Below are 18,446 nucleotides of genomic sequence, written 5' to 3' on the forward strand. Positions count from 1 at the left end.
GCATCAAATAATTAGCAGTTCACTTCCGAAGAGAGAGAGAGAGAGACACACACACACACAAAATCAACGCCAAATTGTAGCCAAAAAGGACCGCAATTATGCCCGAAATCATCAAGCATTAATTATGCATCTCGCCGTTCATGTCAGCATCTTACATGACAACTTGAGGGGACAAAATTTGGCCTGTGTAAAATAGAAAATTGTAATAATATGCCAAGAATTACAGAAACTCTAGTCTATGATCTTTCCCAAGTTGGCCATCCTTTCCATTGGCAGACTCAAAACTATATATGAGACAGCACGTGCACCACATGAAACTCGATATCCTCATGAACAAGGCCCAGCTGCAGATTTCGGTTAATTTCTATTGGTTTATCGTTAAAGCAAATAGAACTTCTGCAGAAAATCGGGCTATTAATGGTAGAGGAATGGAAAGTTCATTTACCGCAAATCACAGGAAATATAATTACGAGGATGAGCAAATCGCGTGATATCACAATCTATCATGATGAGACCAAACCTCATACGCACCAGATCCTGTGCCAATTATTCAAGCAAGACATACATCATCTCCCTTCCAATCACTTAATGTCAAGTTCTTCGGGGATGATTGCCTTGCCTACATAAACTTGCTGCATCTCCTCTCTCCAGATCTGCAAAGTAATCAATCGCATGAACTTGCACTTACTTCCAACTTGGTCTACTCTAATCAAGTACCAAATAGATGACCCTCTAAATTGCATGTAGCAAACTTAAGGGCTGAAGTTTTCCTTAGAAAGAAATCACATTAGCTCAGTAGATGAAGCTTTTAAGCAATGGTACCAACAAAACTGGGGAGGTTAAGGCAAAATCCCTGCTATCATGGCCCACTCCCCCAAAAATCCATTTGACAGAAAAAGAAAAAGGGCAAGTTTATTCACGAGACCTTGTTTCCCCCACAATATACCTTTCATTTACCACAGAACATTGTATATTCTATGTAGTTCTTTGTACATTTACTTTGTTTTGGAATTTCTACCCAGATATATTATAGTTGTGCCCAATTGTTACAAGTAAACAATACAATAAATAGTAGCTTTAAAAGGAGAGATAACAAGCGGAAAATGAGCAATCAATTAAAAAAAGGAGCTTTTTTGGATCACTGGGAGAAAACTAGCATCAAAAGGCAAATATTGTAAACCCCTACCATATCACGAAATTCAATCCTGATATGAGGCACATTTGTCCTGTGGATATCATTTCCACCTGGTCCCCTCTTGTAGTACTCTTTTCCAATCCAATGAGACTGAAACATAAATTCAGAGGATTAATAGGAAGCACCATTAGCAAATGACACCTAGCAATCACCACCAAATATATCATCCAACAGTAACTGATTAACGTGGAACAGTGAAGGCAGTACATTCAAACTGACTTCAGGAGCCAGAGTGCATAGGAAGACTTGGGTAAGCAAACAAATAATCATGCCAGACAATTATTCATGAGTAACTCCTCCAAAGTCATCCAGTACATAAAGTATCCATCCATCCTTTGACAGCAATGCGGCTCTTTTGATATCAGAAATAAGAAAAAAATAATTTTTCATGGTTCCTGACTGGATTCAGAATTACCATGACCAGTTAAGCTTCGGCATAGTCATTGAACAGGAAAGTTATAGTGAACAACTAAAATAAAGAATGACCTCATCATGCTGAGATCAAATTTGACCCATTTGAATCAGATGCAACTTACGACCATGTGTCACATTTTCCATCATTAAAAACAACGTACATCTCATGCTGCAGAACACCTAGTCAACTTAGAATATAACGGATAATAACTTGGAAATCTTAAATGTCCCTAAATTAAAGAAGTAATAGAGACACTCCTCGAACTTTTGCAGGAAGGAATCAATACAGACTACTCAACCTGCTTCCAGTTGGTTTAACGTTACTAAATTTGATATATCTGCATTTGCACGTACCTTTAAAGCATGCGAGAAACCTGACTGCAGAACAGAATTTCGAGCAATTTCGCACAGATCACACGAACTCAATTTCCAAACCTGCAAAAAAAAAAAAAAAAAAACTTAGTATGATTTCAACACACACAAGCCCAATTATCTTCACATGATCATGAAGTTCAAAGAGAGGCTATGGAAAAGGTCAAGAGAACTCACTGATGCAGCTATGCTGTACTCTTCAACCAAAGGTTCTTTCGTGAGGTGGATCTGAAGTGGATCGTCCGTTGAAAGAGACACATTTAAACCCCGTAGGAAAAATAGTTGAAAAGGATTCCTGTGATAGTCTAGAAATAAAGAATTGTTGCTCAGAGGAGACATGGCCAGACCGATCTGAAGAAATACCAGTGAAACACATCACCCACAAATTTAGTATTGGCAGATGATGGCAATAAATAAATGGTATTGGCAGATAAATTTAACTGTAGGCTACTCACTTGTGCAAGATAATACAGATACTGGAGTACGGGAGACTTTCTCAAATTGATCCCATGTGCAATGTTGTGAGAAGTGAGAAATGTTGCAGCAAGGTGATCAATGTCACCAGCCTGTAAATATTAGCATAAGTAAGGTATGCAGAAGACGCGTTTGGAAATGGTCAGAATGGAGCTTCCATGAGTACCTCTCCGGAATGTGGACGAAATCTTATAGTTGTCATTCCCTTCAACTCCCGAAGCTGGAAAAAAGGAGTAGCTGGTCAGCACTTGAGACCAAAATCAACAAACTTTCAATCTTTAAAATTTTTCGACCAAATTTTTTTTTAAAATAATTTGCAAAGTCAAGAGGAAAAATCAAAAGAAACAAGAGCTCAACAAAAAGAGCACCTAGACAATGATAACTATCAAAGCTTATATTACCAGCTCTAATATTTGAATGTACACTGTTGAAAGAACTCCTAAGAGACATAAGTCCGTAACAACTGAAACAATAAAATGGGGTTATTCTACAAATAATGAGTCACCACCAATGGCGTTGCGGTGTCTTAAATGACGAAAGTATGCTGAAATCATCCTATTAGTTCTTTTTTTTTTTTGGTCGAAAAATCTTCTTATTAGTTCATGAACCATCATTTTGCAGGGTAAGCTTTAGATGATCATCTAGAAGAAATGCATCAAAATCTCTTCAGATAAGTCCCTAATGAGCTCCTAATGAACATTTCATACTTATTTTCTTTGCAACTAATCCCGTGAATCATGGCTCTAGCAAAAAAGTGTGGTTGTTTTTATCATTCTTTTCTCTAGTCAAAGCAAGAGTAATGAGCACATAAGGAAAAAATAGAACCACAGTTTCCTCAAGAATGTCATCTTAAAAAGAAAAGGCGTACAAACCTTGTTCAAGGTGTAGAGATTTGCGTAACAATAGTAAGCATAGTACGAAAATGCTGGATTGAATACATTAGTCCATTGAGAAGGCGTGGGCATATGTTTTGTGGGGCGCCTTTCAGGCTTGCTTTCATCATCCACCAAATCCAAGCCAACAACCTGAAAGGGATAAGTTCAGTGAGTGCCTAAAGGAGTACCAGGATAACTGGAGGAAATTCAGGTAACTTCCATACCAAATTCAGTAAAACACATACACCGACTGTACCTGTTTAAGGAAAACATGTAGCTGTGGGTGTGCATCTGGATCAATTGTGACCTCAAAGAGAGGTATGAAAATATTGTCGAGGATGTTCTGAAAAGATGTCACGATTCCCATTTCTTTGTACACGTTGTACAGCCGTGGAAGCTGGAAATGAAGATTAGGAATCGAAGATAAGCCCATTGACGTCAACAAAAAAAGGAAGTTCAAAGGCCCGCACAACTTCCTATAACCATGTAAAGCAACAGTACTTCTAAGGAACCAAACACTGTTACTGTTCTTAATTTTTCTTTCCATGCCCATCATACAACTAATTTTTCTACCAACATTTACCATTATGGGTCTGAAGCAAGCTCACCATTTACCAAGGCCATGGTGTCATTTAGTATTCACAAGTGAGACTAAACACAACAAAGGTAAAATGACAATATGTCATATAGTATTGACAAGTGGGATCGACCACAAGAAAGGCAATACTGTCTAGAAAAGGTAAACATAAGATGTCAAAAGGGTCCCTATTCACTGGCCCAGTGACAGAGAGAATATCTATAATTTTTGAAAGACAAAATAATACCCGCAAGAATGGAAAGACGCTTCAAAATGAAAGTTGGCATCGGAGTGAAGAAAACTACCTGAATTAACCATACAACATTCTCGCTGTATAATTCATTGTTCACTATCCAGCTCGCCAATTGATCCCATTCACTCATTTTTCTTCCATATATAGATAACCTGTACTCAGCCATCTGTAAGAACGCAAAGACAAAAAAGAAAGCATGTTTAGCCATCCAAGATGCACCCTGATATGAAGCAAAGCCAACATAAAAGGAAAAGGGCTATTATGCAAGTCACGGGAAAAGTAGAAGGAAATGAAGAATCAGTCTGAGTGGCTGGGTAAATAGGCGTGGATGTGCATATGTGAATGCATTGGCGAGGAAAAGGATCACAAAAGAAAAAATTAGTATGTGCGTGGATGGATATGGGCATGCCGGGGTGCATGAACAAGAGACAGTATGACTGGATGTTCTGCCTTCTGAGAAAGAGGCGATAGGAGGGACAGCGAAGCAGCATCCAAATTGTAATTATCTTCTGGCCACAATAGAACCAAAGATCCATGAAGACTCAAAATCTAAGATATATTATGAAAAGATACATCTCGAAAGGAAGGAGAGATTCACCTGATATTTACTTGCTTTGAGGTCAGAAAATACTTCCTTCGTCAGCTCAGCAAGGAAACGACCTGTCCAGCATAAAGAATTGATACAATTAGCTTGCAACAGGGCAGCAGCCTTTTTGGCTAAAACACATCATTTTATGTCAACGGACCAAACTACCCTTAGATCAAAAGATATGGTTCAACATTTACAATTAACATTAAGAATAAACTATCTATCTTTCTGCTTCACATGCCACATTTATCTAAGTTTCCAAAAAGAAATTAGTTAACTTATCTCCCTCATCCTTTCGAATCAGTAATTTTTTTTATATATAAAAAAAGCTTTTATTCTAAGTAAAACTATGTTTCAAAGTTGAATTATCATTTTTCTTTTTGCGATCATGAATTCATTAATTTGTTGACGATATAATGTTGTTAATGTGAATTGTTAAAAATTAGTCATTTGTTCTTTTGTCTAGGGATTGCTGGTCTTCTCTGGGAAACTAGAGAGAGAGAATGTATATGCTTGGAATGTTGTTCCCAATTGAGTCTCTTAAAACCTCTTAAGGTTTCCTAGAGTATTTTGATAACTAAACTTTCAGAGTTGATCTAATCCATCTCTTCGATTAGAGTATCACCAAAACTCTATCTCTTTGGTGGATTCCATTGAGTGGTGAGTTATATACCCTGTATCCTAGGGTTGACTCCTTAGGTGGTAAGTATCCCTTTTTCCCATTTAAGTTTCATTATAAATCTCCGATCCACCCGGTATCACTACTGTCCAATTTTCTCCATCTCAACCAAACTAAAAAATCAAACACACTACAATATGTTCTTTCTGTTATACGTAAAATGGAAAAATCAAGTTTTATCCCGCTGATTGAGGTGGAAGGCATGAATCATTTTACATCATTTCATTCAATTCCATGTCATGATGGATCTCACAGTTTACTTTAACCTTTCTGAAATAGGACAACTTAGTTCATGATTATTTGGTTGGTAACACTATCCCTTATGCTTTGGTTTCATCTTGAATTTGAAACTTCTCTAAGAACGCTGCATTTTTTTCTGTCAAAAATCCTTCCCAATTGAACTTGTCAAGACGATTACTACATTATCTTCTCAAACACATTTACAGTCCCATATGTGTTTCTTGAACACATAATGAATATTGTATTATTTGCACTTTGATCAACTTCCACAAAGTGCTAAAGGTCTTAATGTAGGTCAACACATTCCCATAACATGCAACAAATAAAACATTCCACATACATAAATATATGGTTGGTGCACCAAGGAAGTCCCTTCAACTTATGGGGTTTGGTGTTGGGAAATTCCTAAGAAAAGGAAGGAGCTTGTACAAATGAATTAAAGTTAAAAATTAGAGAAAATAGCAGAGTTTGTTTCTGGCCCGATATGCGGTGTAGCGAAGCACCTCTTAAATCTCTTTTTACTAGTTTAGTTTCTTTAGCAGCCAACAACACTGCATGGTTTTTTACTGAAGGCCTGTTTTGGCATAAGAAAATGTTTTTATTTCCTTTCGCTCTAATAATCTGGAAAAAAAATTCAAAATATTGGTAAAACTATGAATGACTCCATATGTCAACATTTGTATGGTTTGGGTTCACATATGAAATCAAATCAATGCTAAACTTTAAACACTACTAAAAATAAGAAGAAAAGAGTGAAAAATTTCAAAGTCGATCCAAACATGCTCATTTTGGAGGGTGATTTCATTCATTTGGATCTGATTTTCATAAGAGCTATTATTGATCAGAAGCTATCATCAATTTATTCCTCCCTATCTCTTTTTCGTTCAAAAAAAGGTCCATGGTTTTTTGGAGGACAAGATGGTGTGAAATCCAGGAGCTAGAAAAATGTTTACTTGTAAACACATTAGAGGTTTCTCCCTTCGCCCTTTTCCCCCTCAAAAGCAATCTGGCTCCATAAACCTTATAGGATTTCTTTCCTCTGTCGGATTGTAGCATAGATTAAAAACGAAATTTCATCCCCAAGGATTGGTATTATATGTGCAAACTTCGGATGTATCTGTTGATCATCTTTTCCTTTGTGTCTGAACTCCCTCAACTTATGGAATTATATCTTCAGGTTACCAAAAGTGGTTTGGATCATGCCAGGAAATGCCTCCAGCTGTGTAACTATAGAAGTGCCTATAGACAGTACTCAAATCTCCAACAAATCTTAAAATGTTTCGCTACTTTGTCTGATGTAGTGCATTTGGAAAGACCATAACAAAAAATTGCTCGAGTGAATCATTTCTGTTTTGTCCCCTCATGTATTCGAATTTGGTCATCTTCATTCAATTCTGTCTAGTATTGTGACGTTTTACTTTCGTTTGTTTGTTCTCTCCTATTCTTGCACATTTCTCATGTACCAGATTTTCTCCTTTAATAAAATCCTTCATAATATATCCAAAGAAAATACCTATCTATAAGAGCTATTTTAAGTAGTTCTTTGCCAACAAGAATCTAGCACTTTGGCCTAACATGATCATATAGCTCATACCTTGGATGAGGTTATCCTGTTTTAGGAATATCTCTCGGAGCCGACTTTGACCACAAGGGTTATACTTGAGATTAAACTTATCAAAGCGATGGAATGTGCTCTTGTCAGCATGAACATCCAGAAGATCAACATTCAGGTCATACCTAGTCAAAAAAATTACACGAAATCAGGATTATACCTGGACTTCAAGATTATATGAACCAATTTAAGACGGACAATTATAAGAGCAGGAGAAAAAAATTCAATACCCTGTTAAATCTAAGCTCCCAAAAACTTCTTTTAAGGTAAGATATGTCCCATCACGGAAAATTACAACCTGAAAACAAAAAGACAGCCAGTCACTTGATATTCCATGCTTATTGATCAATTCGTTATCCCCAAGTAATCACTTTAAAGAAACTTCCAATTTCCTCCTACTACTCAATAATAAGTTCAATAATAAAAATTTCTCCTTTTTTGGTATAATATCAATTATTCTAAGTTGGTAACAATACAGAATAAAGAAAACCATCCTACGACATGAATGCATCTGACTTTAGAACAGCAATTTCCTCACATTTTGGCACGGTAATGTGTCCCAGTAAAAAATATCTTTCCCTATGCCCAAGGCTTGTTGATATCCGGTACTTTACACAACCAAGCAACTTGCTGACCTCAAAGATCTACACTTACAAAGAATTCATAGATGACATGCATGTATGCACGAAGAATTGCCTAATTTATGCGACCAGATATTTATCTTCTGTTCGTAGATCGGAGAGTGATTACTTATATCAATTTGTTCAAACTCAAGCGGTATGTAAAATTTCATAAAATGCCGCAAGCTTTAAAGGTTCCATAATGAGAAGCCAGCTTTCTAAAATCACAATCTAGATCATTCCACCAGTCGCCTAGGTAAATCTGTATCAAATCATAGTGCGGCACAACTTTCCAATCCGTTTCCATCAAAGACGTACTGCACATGCTCAAGGATATCTACTCATGCATGGCACCAACATTACAAGGCACGACAACAAATTGATACCTCATCAGGCTCTTTCCTCAACTTTGACTTTATGAATCTTAAAAGATGTTTCTGGTTCATGCATGCCGAATGATGAACATGAGTATCAACTTTTCTGACATTATAAAAGTCGCGGTGTGGAGCACTTTTCTGAGCAAGAAACTCCTTGTCCGCATTAAGCATCAAGTGAAGATTAAATTTCTGCATAGTACCCAAGTAAAGGTTAGTCAGAAAAATAATGATCGTTAGAGCTTTTTGGGAGAAAAAACACCAAATGTAAAAGGAGAACGACATACTTGCTCTAGAAGAACTAGCCGATGATGGCACAAAGTTCTGACATTTCCTGATGCTATAACTCGGAGTATTAAGTGTAAATCTGTGAAGAAGGCTGTTGCACCGGCAACAGGGAAAAGCTCTTCCTTTGCTGAGGAATAAAAGAGATCAAACATGTATGAATTCTCAACAGAAGGAAAGTCTCCAAAGTGGTAGTAATAGACAGATTTTTCATCATGGAAACAATAAGATCAATAGCAATGAGAAACAATCTCACATTCTTTATTCGGGTAGACATGAACAACTCCATCTTGCATTTCAAAAGAATGCTGCAGCAAAAACAAACATCATGGAACAATACAATAAGCTTTTTCTCGACCAAATAAACCAAGGGTAACCATATTGTAAAATTCACATCTTGTTGGTGGCTCACATCAGATTTTCCCACTGAAGTGTAAGAAAACGGCTCGGGATTAGGCTTAGGTGTGCTGGGGTCAGATATGACTTCCTTCTCCCATGGAGCAATTGATTCCCTATATACATACCGGTTTCGTAATTCAAGGCATTCTTGAATAATGATATAGGATTCAACTTCATCAGCTGCTGGCACCTCTGGCAAAAACAAAAATGAAATGGTTGAAAAATTTAAACTGCCACCAATAACATTCCATATGCAGATTCCTTGTCTTCAAAAACTGTTAGTACACTCCCATGACTCAATGACCCAAAATACATCTCTAGCAGCACAATCAATGGTGGCCATTGGCTTATAGACTAATGCTCCATCCCTGACTTGTCAAAACTTACTAAAGTACTAACTACTCCAGCCTATAAAATGTCCTTTCACCTCATAGTCCCCCTCAGTATCACAGATTTCTCATCTAGCGAAAAATCATATAGATTGTTACTGTTAAGAGTGCTGGACAGCTACTGCAATAAATGATGCACTTCTGAAGTAACAAGTGACATCTTCAGATCACAAAACAGGAGCTACGCCTCCAGATTCCATCAACTTTCAGGAGACGAAAGGGAAAATAGAAAACAAATACCAAAATAGAGAGAACATGACATTGGCATGTCAAAATGCAATAGCAACATCCCTTGGATAGGCAGAAGTTTTGTAAAGAAACAGGAACTGGCAGAACTTAAAATATGGACTAGAAAGGCATTGCACTCAAAGGCGATTTAATGATAATCCAATTTACCATATGATGTATGATAATACGAGGTACCCTTCTTGATAAGCAAGGAAGTCTTGAAAGGATTTTTTCAATTGATAGTGTTAAAAAGCTTTTATAGGTTGTTCGAGACGCTCATCTTGATGAACTTTTTTATCCTAGCATACAAGTGCCCAGCTAACTGACTCCTCTTATGATCAGAAGTTGAGATGCAACAAGATCAGCATGAGATGTTTTAATAAAGTATAAAGAAGATACCATTTGGACTGATTTTAAGCCGTACAAAAGTCTCATGCTCCGGCTCCTTCCTCAATATATCAGCGGCAATAGGATCTGGCTGAACACCATGCAGGTCTCCAGATACACTATGAGACCTAATCATGCTTGACGCTGCCATGGGTATTTGCTCACCATTTGGCAACAAGCTTTTACTATCTGGTCCCTGCAATGATGACATTTAATACAAAATCTGAGAGCTTTGATCATAGAGGACAACCTTTGATGACATATAAAATAATAAAGCAAGCAAATGAGCAATATTGAATTGTTATTCCTGATCAGAGTCTTTTTTTGGTGACAAAGTCCTCTTAGCACAAAGGAAAAATGCAACTTTTGGAGACGGCAATATATATACTAATTCCAACACATCCATTTTCACCATCAGCAATGGGCATTTGTTAACTCAAAGAGAATTCTAATTACACCAGATACAAGTGTAAATTCAAAAATGAAGGTAAATGAGCACTCGCCCACAAGTCCAAGGAGAACTCACGGCATTTACATTCGTATGGAGATAAGTTGTATCTAGTTTAGCATTATCAGTCATGTTATCTTCATCATCTGATCCTTCCAAGCTCTCAAAGGCACTAGCGCTAGCAACAGGAGACTTCGGAGAAGTTGGTCTGATAAGACTCCCGACTCTCTTTACTGAAGAAGAAAGTGGAGCAGATTTTCCTGAAACAGAAGTGAGGAGTAAACTTACTGATGGCCAGACACAGCAATGGGATTCAAGAAGAAATCCCAAGTAAAGAAGGAAAAATGTACACTGGATTGTCATGTACAAATAAAAGCACGCTAGGCACACAACCAATCGTGAGCTTCCGCATGTATTCCAGCACATCTGTACTGGGATTTCATGGTTTGATATAGTCTCGCTCTCATTCATCCAATGAGAAGAGTGATGCCTCCATGAGAATGACTTGAGGAAGAAGACCACAGATTGACTTCCATAATTCTGTTAAAATCTTCGCCAACTGCTCACAATACACTTGCTATGCATATCCTTTCCCCTTATTAGTTTGAAGGAAGCAAACAAACGACAATGGACACATATTTTTGGTTGCTTTTGTCACACCATCTTCAGTTCATAAGGCAAACTAGAACAATACCAAAATGCCAAACCATAAAACATTGGTTCAGCTAGCTACTTTACACTTTTCTTGGGATCCAACTTCTAAAATCCTTGGTCTTGGAGATGTAATGAGTTAATATGAACGGTCAGAAGATATGAGCTAGAGAACGGTGAGAAGATATGATACCATTATAGAACAGCATGTCAAAATGGGCATATGAAACCTTACAAGACAAAGACCGAAGCCATAAAAGAGTTGACTAGATGGTTCAAATGTATAAAATGATACAGGCTTGAGTCCCTCCTCCCTTTGAAAGTGCAAAGTAAACCAGCAGAAAGGTGGTGTAGACTAAAGAAGAGCAGTCAGTGTAGACACCTAAGGGGAAGCCACTAGACAAAACAGGATCATTGATACATAAATCCTCATTGAAATATGCAGACGGCAAAGGCTCAGGACTTTATCCTTTTGCTAATTATATCCAAACCCTCTATGGCAGATGATACACAAGTTTCTCGCTGTTGGGATAGGCTTAAGTATTAAACCCAACGCTCGCACCAATTGTACACGACATCCATAGCTTCCAAACAGGATATTCCATCCAATCTCAGGCAGCATGCTTGTACCATTCCAATAGAATATCACAAGAGCGACAACCAGAAAGTTGAAAGCAAATTGATATACCATTGCAGCCGAATAGAACAAATAGACATTATTAAACCTTAACAGGTATCGTAGTTGTCATTATACATACACTGCCAAGCGATTGTTCCAGCAGTAAAGCATTAGCTCTAAACAATTCTAGTGCATCAGTTGGCTCAGAACAGATTATAATCCCACAGTAAATTCCTAATTAATCGCTCTCAGCCCACCATTCTTCCTAAACCAATACGAGTGTAAACTGACGCATAAAATGCAAACACGCAAGGATTGAACCGTTCATTTGATAATCACCTTTTTATCAAAAAGAAGTAACCGATATCATCGGCAAGCAAAAAAAGGTGCGTCAATTGCACACACATCCGCCAGAAGGAAGAGACTCATAGAACGGCAGAGGGAAACGTTTCTCGCTCCGGCGAAAAACCAACGCGATCAGTCATACCTTCATGGAGAGTCTGGAGCCTCGGCAATCCGGCCGGAATCCCGTCCAGCGCAATCGGCCCGTTGCACCTCTCGTCCCCGTCCACCCCGCCGCTGGACATGGCGGTGACGTCCGGCAGCGACGCTGACGCCCGGCGGTACCCGCCCCCCTTGCGCCGCGAGCCGCCGCCCCCCCCGCCGCGACGCCTCCTCGGGTGCTGCGGCGACTCCCCGTCCGAGTCGTCGTCCCTCTCCCTCTCCCGCTCCACCGTCTTCGCGAACTCCAGCAACTGATTTAGGGTTTTCCTGTGCATGTAATAGGCCGAGACCGCGACGAACGACGCCCCGACCAGAGCCGCCATGGCCAGGTGAAGAGTGTAAGCATCCATTTCCTCCTCTCTCTCTCTCTCTCTCTCTCTCTCTCTCTCCCTGTCTCCCTCCTCTCCCTCGCTTCTTCTCTGTTGGATTTCGCGACGACCACAGTGAAAATCTTCCGATTCTGGAGAGAGTTGAGGGAGACGCTCCCTGTAAGCACTTGAAGCAGAACAGGATAGCAGAGAAGTGCTCTCTGTTTTAATCTGAAAACCGTCGGCTTGCCGCGGTATTTATAGCCCTGAAGAGAGAGAGAGAGAGAGAGAGGACAAATTCTCTCTCCCTATCAAGCTCTGCTTTTTGCTTCCATTTTTTTTCGAATTATCCGATTCTGAATAATTAATTTTATACTAATTAATTTCCCTATGTAATATTCTCAATCTCACTTTTTTTTTTTTTTTTGGATTCTATGGCTTAATTGCATTTCTCAATAAATAATTAAAAATTTTCAAATAAAAACCTAAAATGCCCTTCTTATTTCAAAAAAGAGCCTAATTAAAGGTATTTTATCATTTATTTTTTTTCCTTTCTTCCTCTTTTTTCTTTTCTCTTTTCCTTTTTGAGGCAAGGGCTGCCCTCAGCTCACTCGAGCGTGGCTGACGAGGGCAGCCTCGCCTAGCCTCGTAGGTGGCTGGCCAAGATTGGCCATTGGTGAGGAGCTAGGGAAAAAAAGCAAAAAAATACAAGGAAAAAATAAAAATAAATAAATAACAAAAATGCTTTTGATCGGATCCTTTTTTGAAATAATAAGGATATTTTATATTTTTATTTGAAATAATATCTACCTAATGAATTTATTTGAAAAAATAAGGGCACTCTAAGACTTTATTTAGAATTTTCAAAGAATAATTTGATGTTATTTTGCTTGCCACGTTGTTGGTAAAATCCGTTTTTAACGGAGGGTTAGTGCTCTGCTTTTTTTTTTTTTAGTGGTCTGGTGGGTAAAAAATCAAAATTATTATATAAAAAAAAATTCGGTGCGAGGCTCGCTTTGTACGATCGCCGCTTGTGGGGCAAATTTTATAATTTTGAGGAAAAGCGTTACGTAGTTGCTTGATCACTCGGATACGGTGTCGTTGGTCATGGCGTTTACAATTGTTGTTTTCTTATTGGGGGAAAAAAAAAAGGAAAAGAAAAGGAAAGTGGGAAAGAGACAACCTTAACAAACCCTAGTACTCGCGCGCGACCGGTCGTAGGAATTTCAATGTTGGCACGAGCTCTCCATGAAACGTTTTTACAAAGCATTTAAACTCAAGAAGTCGCCATTAGAACTATATACATATATGAAGTCGCCACGATGAATTCTTCATAATCGACCAGCATTAGTCGATCGGATTAGGTTTATCTCTCCGATTTGGTGCAAGACAGATCATCTGCGACAACTTTATAAAGTCGACAAAGCCACGTTTCCTCATTTGGGAATTAGATTAGCGCAGGCTTACTAGAATATGGCATTGGTCCTTCTTTCCTTTAGCTCTTTTACGCTTGGTAAGAGCTGATTACGGAGAGTAATCGATCTCCGCATCTAATTCCAAAGGAGCGGCCCTATTCGAATGAGAATCAAGCGACATCGAGTTTCTCCAGGCACAAGAACCTTGTTTCCACATTGCGAAGGAGCAAGTCTTGCACGCACCCGACACGTGGGCGGATTCACCTTATCCCAATCATTGAATCTCGTGGGTCCCGGCGCCAAGTAAGAACATTTGATCTAAGGGTAGAAAGGAGGAGGAGAAATATATAAAATAAAATAAAAAGGAAAGAAAGTAAGAATGGACAATGGCTCCTTAGCACTTGTCGCGTTAGGAACCTCGAAAGGCTGAGGTTAGGATGGGCACTCACTTGAGACAGTTGCGGGAATGTGGATTGATGAGTCATTTTCGTTATCCACAATGCGACGTGCGTGTACGCGCACATGTTAAAATGGGCTCGTTGATCATGCCCAATTTCACCGACCCCACCCCAAAAAAAAAAAAAAAACACAAAAAGACAGAGAGAGAGAGTCGTAGGGGCATTGAAATCCCTATTGAGCCCTTGAAAGTGCGGTCAAGAATAAATTCGCGACTCGAAATGAAAGGAAATTAAAAGTATAATCGAAATTATTACGTATCTTCATTGTTACCAATTTAGTCGTAAATCTCTTAATTGGATAAATTTAGTCATAAATACGTTCACATTTATGCCGATTGAGTTTATCCGATCAATTTAAGCCGAGAATTGCCGACGTAGACGTCGGCGTTTTACGTTAATGCCGATGTGAAGATTTTTATTGTTTCGAGATTTTTTTTCTTTTTTTTTCATGGCATGTGCCGCCGCATGCAAGGGTCGGTCTCGCCGGCACTCGCCCTCGCTAAGAGGAGGCCAGCCCCCATTTTACATGGCCCATGCCCTATTAAAAATAGAAAGAAAGAAAAAAAGAAAAATTTTCATAACAGTTATTAGAAATGGTAAAAAAAAAAATGTCCACGTTAGTACCGGTCGTGTCACATAAGATAGCCGACGTCTACGTCAGCAATTTCTTGCCTAAATTATTCGGATCGACTCAACTGAATTAATGTAAAAATATTTAGGATTAAATTGGTCAAATTAAAAGATTTATGACTGAATTGACACAAAAAAATATATTTAAGACTTTTTAGATATTTTACCCCACAACTGATCGGATTTTTGCAGACCCGCAAGAGAAATTGAATTAGCAAACCCTTAGATCGAAAGGTGACCTTGTCAGGAAATAAAACTTATAGGAGGCTAATTAGAGACAGAATCGAAAATGTTACGTAATTACAAGAAGCTCAGGCTGGGGAACATGGAAATTGAAACGAAGTTCATGCAGCACGCGGGACAGAGACTGATGTTCCTTTCGCGTGATTTGACTTCACCACGACACATTTTTCTCGGGTCTACAGAATAAATAACTAGCGACCCCGTTTTCTAATGATAAAATAGTTTATGAACATAATATAAAATAAATATTAAAATAACACAGAGATCCATCTTTTAAGGGAAAATTTCAAAAAAGGGTCCCAAGTCCTCTCTATTTCTTAAAAAAAGGCCTGAAGTGGAATCTATTTCAAATAAGGACCCGAATTGCCCTATTTGTTTCAAAAAAGGCATAATCATAGATATTTTGGTCTTTTACTTTTTAAATTTTTTTTTTATTTTTCTGTTTTCCTTTTCTTTTCTTTTTCCTATTCCTTTACTTTTTCCTCTCCCCTCTCTCACTCATCGCCGGCCTCAGCTTCTCTTCAATGGTGGGCATCAGCTTGCTCTCTCCTCTAGACGTCCCCGAACTACACCAAATCAAGAATCCACCCAACTTACCAAAGACCCGACAAACACTTGACAAGAAGCAAGAATCACCCATTTTTGCCCATTTCACCCAAAAAAGCGGCCCATACCAGCCGGAAAAATCAAGAACCGGGAAAACTGCCATGTTCTGTACTTGGTGAGGAACTCCGAAATGGGGTGAGAGCAGAGGATCAGAGACTTATCGCCCGGGCGATACGAGCGACGGTCGGCTAGAGATCATCGTAGGTGATTACGGGCATGGTCTTCTTGAAGGACTCCCAATTGGTCCGGCCGTCGAGGCCATGGCAGTGCACGTACACGACACGAGCATTGTGGCGGAGGATCTCGATGAGGACCCTCCTCTGGACCTCGTCGACAGTTGTGATGTCCTCGATGAACTGGAGGCCATCTTATTCTTGTCATGGAGGTTGTAATCGGCTGGGAGTTGAGGAGGTAGGAGATGGAGACGAAGGAGGCGTAGATGGGTGGATCGAAAGGTGACATAAGAGCGACGGGAGTTGCGAAGGCCATTGCGGGCGAAGTCCTCGGTGAAGTTGTCGTTGGTGGTGTCGTTGCGTGCGAGCCGCTTGTTGACGTAGATTTGCCGAGAGAGGAGGAGGCGAGGTTGGTAGTGGAGGAGGAAGGCGAAGAAGGAGGAGGGGAGAGAGTAGAGAGAGAGGAGAAAAAGGAAAGGAAAATGGGAAAAAATAAGAAAATGTCAAAAGAACAAAATATCCCCGATTAGGCCCTTTTTTGAAACAAATAAGGCACTTCGGGCCCTTATTTGAAACAGATTCCACTTCAGGCCCTTTTTTGAGAAATAGAGACGACTTGGGGGCCTTTTTCGAAATTTTCCCATCTTTTAATAATTTCTTGAAACTTCAGTTTTTTTATTTTTTCGTATAGGGTGACGAGGAGGTTTCATCTAAGTCAAGAAACATGATTAACATGTTCTGTTTTGTGTCCATTATGAAGTAAGTTACAACGATGAACAAAAATTTGCTAATTAGGAAAATATGAAAAAAAAAATACTGCGGTTCGTGGCTAAACACCGAATTAAATTGTTGAGTTTGCTCGAACTCAATGGGGTGATATGGAGAGTGCATTTCCTGGATTAGCATAATCCCAACGAGTTTAAGATGCCAATTCTTTAGACTTATTTGAACGGTCTTTTTAAGAGAGGGACTAAGCGAAAAGAAAAATTTTAAATTTAAAGTCTAGAAGAAGTGTTTGAGACATTCACTCGAACAAAAACTATAGTCATTTTGAAAGAGGGGATAATACGAACATACATGTCTGTTTGTTTTGGAATCATATGTTATATATCAAGAAGCGCAGTCTTTCGAATTTGGTTAATTAACCGCCACCCACCACAAGTCACAAAACCAACATCCGCAATATCTCTTCGGAATTCAAAAAATATGTTAACATGAGCCGTAAATAAGAGCTAATTTAGGAATTTGTAATATTTACTTTCTATTTTATCCCCTGTTTATTTTATCTCCCGATAAGGAAGAGTCCTAGGCTTTATGTCCTCGTTGCGCGCGCATGTGTATATATATATATACATACAAAGCTTTGTAAATTAAAAAGGTTAATGGAGAAATTTTTTCTACATTTACATGTGATTCTACATGGTGTCAGAGCCAAGGATTTGCTTTTTGTGAGTACTGTACGTTGATCTCCGACTACGGCAGTCCCGCTTTAGTAGCCGACCAATCTCCCCGAGGATACTCTTGAGGATACTGTTCTCCACTACGATTGCTTCCTTTGCTGATTTTGATGTGATTGTTAGATATAAATTACCCGACATGCACAATCGTGGCAAGCCCTCTATTCGATATTCACCAAACGTGGAAGAGCGGAGATCAAGGTATCCTATTGCAGATTACGTCTTAACGGAAAGATTATCTGAACCTTTGAAGGCATTTGTATCAAATGTTTCCACAATCCGAGTTCCTACTAGGGTGCAAGAATCTTTGAGGTATCCCAAGTGGATTTAGGCAATGAATGAAGAGATGGAAGCATCGTAGAAAAACAAGACTTGGAGTCTTGTGGAGTTGTCGAAGGGAAAGAAAGCAGTGGAGTGTAAGTGGGTATTTTCCATTAAATACAAAGCAAAGGGTTCTATTGAGAGGTACAAGGTGCGGTTGGTAGCGAAGGGATATACACAAGTTTATGGTATAGACTACCAAGAAACGTTTTCTCCTGTTGTGAAGCTTAATATTGTGAGAGTATTGTTGTCTCTCGCAGCAAACCCGGACTGGCCGTTGCATCGGTTTGATATGAATAATGCATTTCTTCATGGGGATTTAGAGGAAGAAATCTACATGGACGTTCCATCCGGGTATAGTTGTGTCACTCAACCCAATATGGTGTGCAAAATGGAACGATCATTGTATGGGTTAAAGCAATCACCTCGTGCATGGCTTGGTCGCTTTAGTTCAAGAATGAGAAAGTATGGGTATTCTCAAAGTAACTCGGACTATACTTTGTTTCTGAAGCGACGTGAAGGTAAGGTAACGGCCTTGATCTTATATGTAGATGATATGATTATCACAGGAAATGACCTTGAAGAGATTTCGAGACTCCAAGAGAAGCTAGCGTAAGAGTTCGGGATGAAGAATCTAGGAGGGTTGAAGTA

The 18,446-nt window shown here is 39.0% G+C and overlaps 1 protein-coding gene across 1 annotated transcript; it reads right to left on the minus strand.

Moving 5' to 3' along the window:
• Positions 1–68: 68 nt before the first annotated feature.
• Positions 69–12,721, minus strand: LOC115745766 (AMP deaminase). Its single transcript, XM_030681345.2, has 20 exons — positions 12,168–12,721; positions 10,489–10,670; positions 9,975–10,158; positions 8,972–9,150; positions 8,816–8,867; positions 8,562–8,689; positions 8,287–8,466; positions 7,511–7,578; positions 7,263–7,405; positions 4,759–4,820; positions 4,213–4,326; positions 3,587–3,727; positions 3,328–3,480; positions 2,622–2,675; positions 2,437–2,547; positions 2,159–2,332; positions 1,964–2,044; positions 1,187–1,285; positions 521–653; positions 69–396 (listed from the first exon to the last, which is right to left on the minus strand). The coding sequence occupies exons 1-19, from the start codon at positions 12,532–12,534 to the stop codon at positions 582–584; spliced, it is 2,544 nt and encodes an 847-aa protein (XP_030537205.1). The 5' UTR covers positions 12,535–12,721; the 3' UTR covers positions 69–396; positions 521–581.
• Between the last annotated feature and the right edge of the window lie 5,725 nt (positions 12,722–18,446).

The sequence above is a fragment of the Rhodamnia argentea genome, chromosome 10 (genome assembly GCF_020921035.1).
Source record: "Rhodamnia argentea isolate NSW1041297 chromosome 10, ASM2092103v1, whole genome shotgun sequence".
Taxonomy (NCBI): Eukaryota; Viridiplantae; Streptophyta; class Magnoliopsida; order Myrtales; family Myrtaceae; genus Rhodamnia; species Rhodamnia argentea.

What these genes read in the sequence shown, in the direction of transcription:
- LOC115745766 (XM_030681345.2), bottom strand. Translation starts at nt 12,534, where the DNA reads ATGGATGCTTACACTCTTCACCTGGCCATGGCGGCTCTGGTCGGGGCG. An exon ending in GCTCCAGACTCTCCATGAAG is followed by an intron (nt 10,671 to 12,167) that starts GTATGACTGATC and finishes CTTCTGTTTCAG; the next exon opens with GAAAATCTGCTCCACTTTCT. An exon ending in TTCGTCCACATTCCGGAGAG is followed by an intron (nt 2,548 to 2,621) that starts GTACTCATGGAA and finishes TAATATTTACAG; the next exon opens with GCTGGTGACATTGATCACCT.